Source organism: Lonchura striata, chromosome 13 (genome assembly GCF_050655825.1).
Source record: "Lonchura striata isolate lonStrDom1 chromosome 13, ASM5065582v1, whole genome shotgun sequence".
Taxonomy (NCBI): Eukaryota; Metazoa; Chordata; class Aves; order Passeriformes; family Estrildidae; genus Lonchura; species Lonchura striata.
The window spans coordinates 11,605,322-11,612,718 of record NC_140715.1 but is presented as its reverse complement, the minus strand read 5'-3'; the positions used below and the strand labels follow the sequence as shown (position 1 = coordinate 11,612,718).

Sequence of the window (7,397 nt, the reverse complement as noted above, 5' to 3'; positions counted from 1 at the left end):
TCTTCCGCCCGCATCTGGCTGGGGAATAACCCGCGGCTCATCCTCTGGAAACCCAGATTAACCTTTTTCTTTCCCCAAGCCCCCTGCTCGCAGCGGTTTAAACTCACGCTGGAGCCCCTCCGGCCGGAGCGGGACGGTGACCCCTCCACCCCGCGCTGAGCCGCGACCCCCCTGCCCCGCTTTGTCCTGCCGCCTCCCTCCCGCACGCCGGGGGGACAAAGCGGGGGGACCCCCCTTCTCTCCCCCGTCCCCCGGGGGCGCGGCAGATGCGCGGCCGCCCGCGGTAATTGCGGGCACGCTCCGGAGGGCGCGGCGCACGGGGCCGACCTGCCGCCTCGGCGCGGCCCCGCGGGGCGGCCACGGGGCCATTGTCCGCCCGCCGCTATAAGAGCGGGCGGCCGCGCCGTCGTGTGCCAAAGCCGCCGCTCACACGAGCGGATCGCAGCCCGCAGCACTTCAAAGCCACGCGCGGTCGCGTGTCCCCCCGCCCCGCCTTTCCCCGGGCTTTGGCTTTTTTTTTTCGCCTTTTTTTTTTTTCCTTTTTTGTTTTTCTTTCTTTTTTTTTTTTTTTTTTTTTTTTTTTTTTTACACGGCGCTGTGTCCCCTGCTTTTCCCAATAGCGGCCAGCTCGGCTCTTTCCTCTCTGTGTTTTTATACCGTTATTGCTTAACCGCATCCCCGGGAGTGCCTTTCCATGTGAGTACGGGAGCGCCGGCACCTGCCAAACACCCGCACAGCCATCCTCTTTCTTATATTTCGTTTGTTCCCTTGCCCCCCACCCCTTCCCCGCCAGCTTCGCACCTTCCCCTTCGCTCCCCCCTCCATCCTCCCCTGCCCCGCCTGGCAGTGACGGGGCTCCGGCTTCTCTCCCGCAGGATGCCCGCCGAGGCGCCCGGCAGCGGCGACGGCGCGGAGCCCGGCGCTCCGCGGGAGCGGCGGAGACGGCGCGGCCGTGCGCGGGCGCGGACCGAGGCGCTGCTGCACACGCTGAAGCGCAGCCGGCGGGTCAAGGCCAACGACCGGGAGCGGAACCGCATGCACCACCTCAACGCCGCCCTGGACGAGCTCCGCAGCGTCCTGCCCACCTTCCCCGACGATACCAAGCTCACCAAGATCGAGACCCTGCGCTTCGCCTACAACTACATCTGGGCCCTATCCGAGACCCTCCGCCTGGCCGAGCAGTGCCTCCCGCCGCCCCCCGCCTTCCGCGGGGCCGCCGCGCCCCCCAGCCCCGGCAGCGACGCGGGGTCCTGGCTGTCCAGCGCCTCCCCGTCCGCCCCTTCGCTCTGCGCCTCCGCCTCCGGCCCCAGCAGCCCCGCCACCTCCGAGGACTGCGCTTACGCGCCCGCCGACAGCCTAAGGGGCTTCCGCGGGCTGCCCGCCGGCCCGGGCGCGCCCCTCCGCTAGCGCGCACCGCCCGCGCCCCCCGCACCGCCCGGCGCTCGGCCCGGGCCGGCGGCGGAGGGGGGTGAGGGGGGGCCTCGTCCCGTTGCACTTTTCATCACTCTCCTTCCCCCCAGCCCCTTCCCCCCGACCCCCACCTCGCCTCCCGCGCCACTCCGAAAAACCGGGAAGAAGAAAAGCGACAGATTTGCTGCCGCAGACGAGGTGAAAAGTCAATTTTACAATTTGTAGCTCTCCGGCGAAGAAAAACGAGCATGAAAATTTGGTTTGAACGCCCTGACAATGCCATGAAAAGGCTTAAGGGGCCGATGCGGCCCGGGGCGCAGCGCGGGGCTCAGCGCGTCTCCCGGCCCTGCCCCGGGGCGGCTCAGCCCCTCCCGGGGGTCCCAGCACCGGCCCCGATGGGACCCCGCACCCGGCGGACACGGAGAGGCTCATGCATTATAGATGCTGACCCCCAGCGCGGCCGGCCTGCTTTAGAGTGGGAGCAGACACGGGGTATTCAGCGACTGGACCAGAGAGCGGTTTAATTTATTCAAGATGTTCATTCATATGAAAATTGTATTTTTGTACATAAAGAGCTTTATTCTATTATTATACCTCTTATCAAAGTGGGGGTTTTGTTTTGGTTTGGTTTTTTTAAGAAATCGTACTTTACCCTGTAAATAAAATTTTTAACGTTTGTACTGAATTTTGGCAGCGCCTCTGGAGTTTTGTTTCTGGAACTCGAGGGGTTCACTCCTCCGAAGCAGGCGGGGGTGGAAGGGAAGGGATCACCCCAAGGCAGCAGGCAGCACTTCTGACACCCCACTGGCCACAGGCACACGCGGCTACCTGCGAACATCTGCTGGCCCCAGGTGTCCCGGAGAGGGGATTAGAGCCCCGCTGGGGAGATGCAGCCGGGGAGCAGGAGCAGAGCGGTGACGCCAGCAGGGCCGGAGCTTCACAGCGACTCACAGCAGGAGCTGCGAGGTGTCAGGAGCTTTGGGGCAAGGAGAAGATGCTGAACCCCTGAGCAGGGTACAGAGTTTGTAACTCTCCCCGAACCTGTGACGCTGGCAGAACGTGACTGGCATGAGCTGCCTCTGTTCCTCCAGGCTCAAAGTGCGACAGGGGCTCTCCCAGTTCACTCCCAAGGCAGGGAAAGGAAAAAGAGCGGCCAAAGGTGCCAGCTCATGGTCTCGGCACCAGCTGTGGCACAGCTCTGGCACTCAGAGATTGAGGGCGTCAGGAGTACCCTCGTCTCCAGGAAATCTGCTCCACCATCGCAAAATCCCAAACTTTTCTTTCTCCTGCGATTGTGTGCAATGGGGGAGCCCTCTGTCCCCGAAATCTTACCTTCTACTCTTCCTGACTCCATCCTCCCTCTCTTTAGCGTTTCTCAATGTTCCCATATTGCACTGGGCACACAAACCCTTAAAAACAAGTTTTATCCTCTTTGCCTTGTTTTATGGGGAAAATGAGGCAGCTCAGACATGTCTCTGGAGCCATCTCCAAACATGGGTGAGCCAGAACTGTACTTGCAGTTAGCAGGGTGTTTATGGGGAAAGATGGAGAGATGGTGTTGTACAAACACAAATAAATCAGATCTCTGGTGGGACTGACATGGATTATGGAATGAATTGCCTTTCATTTTTCTGTGCCTCAGTTTCCCATCTGTAAAATTGGGATACCACCATCCCCTCATCAGTGAATTTAAGAATTTAATTACACAGAGCTTTCAAAGCACTCAGATGCTCAGGGCTGCAGTAAAAGCCCAGGAAGGAATTCTTTAGGACATGATCATACATGGTGTGGGGAAAAAGGCAGAGGGCAAACACTGAAAGCATCAGACAGAACACTGAAAAACTGTTCATGACACAGGCAAAAACTCTGCCTGAAAGCTAACCCTCCTGCGGGAGGAAGGTGGAGATATTATCAAAAACATAATTTGGGATCAAATAATTGTCACAAAAATTAGACAGAAGAGCTGAATTAAGTTTGCACAGATGCTTCAGCATCCGTATTTCCTCCTTTGTGAATGCCTGAGCCTGCAATATAAATAAATACTTCTTTAACACACTTTTCATATGCACATCCATACAGACACACATCCACCTCTGCTTCTCAGTAACTATAAATGCTGGAAAGTGTTATTTTTTTGAAATCCTAATAGTAGCATAATGCTTATATTAATTAAAGACACCATCAACCATTATTGGGCAGCTCCTTAATGATGTCCTGTTAAATAAAAGAGATTTTTGAAATCTAATTCTGGCAGTAACAGGTCTTAATCTGTGACGCAGTGAAGCTTTGCTTGCACCTGCCCTTGAAAGCCAGGAGGTTTTGTATGCAGGAGCCTCCAGGGGCTGAAATTTAGTACAGTCCATGGAGGCGGAAGGTCATCTAAAGTCACTGGGTCCCAAGACACTGGACTTCAATCTCAAAGAAGAAGAAAAAAAACTCCACAAAACTTCAAAATATCCTCTATTCTTTTGTGTTTTCTTAGCTGCCAGCAGAGATCTGTGAACATTATGCAGTATATAAAGACCATACATCTAGCAGGACTCAGTGTATGATGTTAATGTTCCTAATGGGCAATGAAAGCTGCAAATTGCGTGAGGACACAATTAGATTCATACATTAACATGAGTCAGAGAACAGTTTTTCCCCGGAGCGGTGATAGGTTCAGACATAGTTGAACAAATCTGCCGCCGGGACAGATGGAATGCCCATATTCAGAGGCTGCAGGACCAACCTGCACCCTCGGTTACAACAAGGGGGTTTGTATTTATTTTTATCAAAAGAATAGTTTGGTGAATTGGAACAGGCTTCCCCGGCTGGAAACAGGAGGCTATTTTTAATTGCACTAAAATTATCTCTTTGCATTAGCACAGGGGAAAAAAATACATGAATTAAATACTAGGGTTGATGAAAGCATTAGTGATTTTTTTTTAAATACCAGATTGTTCTGTGATAAAAAATATCAGTAAATAGGCAGCAGTCTCAGTCCCACTGAAACCAATGGCAAGATCCTTACTGACTTCAGAAATAACTGAAATAGAATCTTGATTTTTTAATCCTGGTACCACATTGCATGGGAGTATATGCATTTTTTCATATGTCTGCTGATAGGTGTCGGTAACACTTTAGCCCTGTTGGATCCATTCAGCCACCTCCAGGGCATGCAAACATTAGGGACCCTCTGCCAGGAGGTTCTGCAAGTCCTTAGGTCTCTCTTAATTCCCCTTTAGTTAGGAGAGAAAGTCTGAGATGGCTCCATTGATAGGGGATCCCTGCTGGCTGGGAGACATCCAGCACAGACTTTCTTGAGACACAGCTGGGATTATCCCACTTTCTCTCTGCTGGGATTTACTGTGGGGAAACATTCCCCTCCCAACTACAGGATGCTTGTGTGCTCTGATGAGAAGGGCCCACAGCAGCTGGAGCTACTCTGTTTCATCCTTTTCCAACGGATTTGAAGCTCTGAAGATTCTCTGTGAATTCCCTGTGCTCAACAAGTGAGTAAATAATTGCCAATGCAAAATTCTGTACAGGTTTTGGATTGAAAATACTTGCAGTTTTGGAACTACAAGTATTTTTTGTAGTTTCAATGCCATGTGGTGGACTACTTAGTGTCATACTTGTTGTGGTGAGGTTCAAATGATGCTTAGTGTTTCATTATGAACAACAGCATCCTCAGAAGGATTTTCATTATTGGGCCTCAATCTGTCATAGATTTTGATTTTACTCTGTACGTGATCTGTAAAATACAGTCTGCACTACCACCTCTGAGCTCATGAAACTTAATATTATAATTACAGATCTCTGCAGCTCAAATTCTCCATTAGGACTGATTTGTATAGTAAGTAGAGATTATCAGAGCAGAAGCAGGTGAGTACTAATTTTCAGGAGCTTTTTTTGTTGGTGGCATATGCAATTAGAAGAAGTCATCTGGAGGAGCAGAACTGCTAAGGACCAATCAGATTTGCTGTCAGCACTGTATATGAGCAGAACAGAAATGCAAAAACACTGCATAAATACTTTCAGCTGACACTTTGCCTCTTACTTGTATAGTCTTCAAATAACACTGCTAGAAGCTATTTAAGACTAGATTAACAAATTAAATGACTTGTTAGTACCAGATTTATGCCCAGTAGCCTGGTAGCAGTGCCCATGAAGAATTAATCCCTGTTCTCTCTTCCTCCTCAGCCAAAAAGCATAATGGTTTCTGTGAAGAGCTGCTGAAGACCCCGCAGATGTCACAGGGCCATGGCGAGGTAACAGATCCCTTGAAAAGCCCTGTGGGACCCAGCTTTGTTATTAACCCCCAGGGCAGTGAGGAGCAGAGGCTGCCATGCCCTGGGAGCAGGGCTGTCCCCATGCCCAGGTTCCTGTTCTCTCAAGAGACGTGGCAAAGGGCTCACGTGAGGCTCTGCTGCTGCAGACCAAGGCTCCACATGCCGAGCAATGCTCCTCCATTGTCATCACTATTATTTTTCACTTGTCAGTCTTCCAGTTTAAGATCCACTAGACAAGAGTGAAAAGACTCTTCCCTATGGATAATGCTCTTCTCTGCCAGCGTGGAAATGCTGATGGCACAGCACTCGTTGTTATTCAGGTCTCTCACTTTTGCTTCTATTTGACTGTGCAAAGCCTCTGTTAGAACCTCCTATCTTACTGCTAGAAAATCTTAAGGAACTCCTCTCATTTGAAAAGGAAAATGAAATATCACATTACAGAGGTTGGGACTGAGATGCCACCCTTCTCCATGCCATGTTTACGATTCCACAAGCACAAGAAATTCTTCTCACTCAGCTCCTACCCCATTTGTTTTACTTGTTGACTGCCAGTAGGACTTTGGCAAAGGTCAGTGGGATTTTGGCAAAGGTCAGTGGGATTTTGGCAAAGGTCAGTAGGATGGAGCACACAGCATAGCTCTGAAGAGAGTAAAAACTTGTGGAAGCAAGACTTTTAGAGAAGAGATTAACTTTATTATTTGAGTAATCATGAGTAAGAGTCCACAGACACAGACTTGTATGCACTTCTGTCAAATGGAAATGTTGAAATCAAGTCCAGAAATTTGGCATCCTAACACAGAAATCTGAAAGCAAATGCTTTGAGTGTCTCACTAACATCCCTGCTCGAGCTCATTCATTTAGTTGCACTATTCAGCCCCCTGATCCCTTGCTTTCAATCCAAGAGATTCATTGTGCTAAAGAGAAGGACCTGCCTGTGTCAGTGCATGGCCTCCCTTCCACTGTTCCTTCATGCTTGTGAGATGTACTTAATTACAAATTGAAGCATCCGAGGGGACTGATGCCTCTATTTCCCAAACAAGGATTTGGCAGAGTCCTCAGGACTTCACTGTCTCTTTCTTGGATTATTACATTCTAAGCATTCCAGGATAATCTTTTTCTTTAACCTGAAGATTTCACAAAATTGCCTTCTAGGAAAGCATTTAAAGCTGTCTAATGGCAGTCCAAGGTGATTACAGACCTTAATGGTTTGTTGCACAAATAATGGATTAAGTTCCATCTGTAGGAGTTAATTTGACTTATTTTAACAAACAAACCACTTGTTCTACTCCTCTCTGCATGGCAGATGTCAGCAATCTTTATAAAATCATACCCAGGAATATCTCCAGCAGGACAGTCTAGGGCAGCACCTGGCATCTACACCCCAGCACAAACCAGGCAGAATATCTTGCTTTTCCAGCTTGCAGCTTCCACTGAGATGACAAGCCTGAAGAAAGACAACATTTGCAAACATGAAAATACAAAATCCCAAACCTAAGATGGTGTTAGTCCACTTTTGGAGGTGGCAGGAGAAGAGACACACAGCCAAGGGACACTGTGGAATTAGAATTTTGTCCCTGTCTCTTTTGTAGGGACCAAGAGATCTGGGGGCCCTCGAAGAACAGTTTAGATAAATGAGGCCAAGCAGAGAAGGCAAATGTTACAAATTAAATGGTGGAAGACAAAAGTCCCATTTCATGTTGGATTCCCCATGCT

At 50.1% G+C, this 7,397-nt stretch overlaps 1 protein-coding gene across 1 annotated transcript; it reads left to right on the top strand.

The window, feature by feature from the left end:
- The first annotated feature begins 375 nt into the window (after window positions 1-375).
- NEUROG1 (neurogenin 1) lies at window positions 376-1,407 on the top strand. Its single transcript, XM_021549513.2, has one exon. The coding sequence runs from the start codon at window positions 877-879 to the stop codon at window positions 1,405-1,407; it is 531 nt and encodes a 176-aa protein (XP_021405188.1). The 5' UTR covers window positions 376-876.
- Window positions 1,408-7,397: the final 5,990 nt, after the last annotated feature.

Bases quoted from the DNA above. Each gene is read 5' to 3' on its own strand.
- NEUROG1 (XM_021549513.2), top strand. From the start codon at position 877: ATGCCCGCCGAGGCGCCCGGCAGCGGCGACGGCGCGGAGCCCGGCGCT.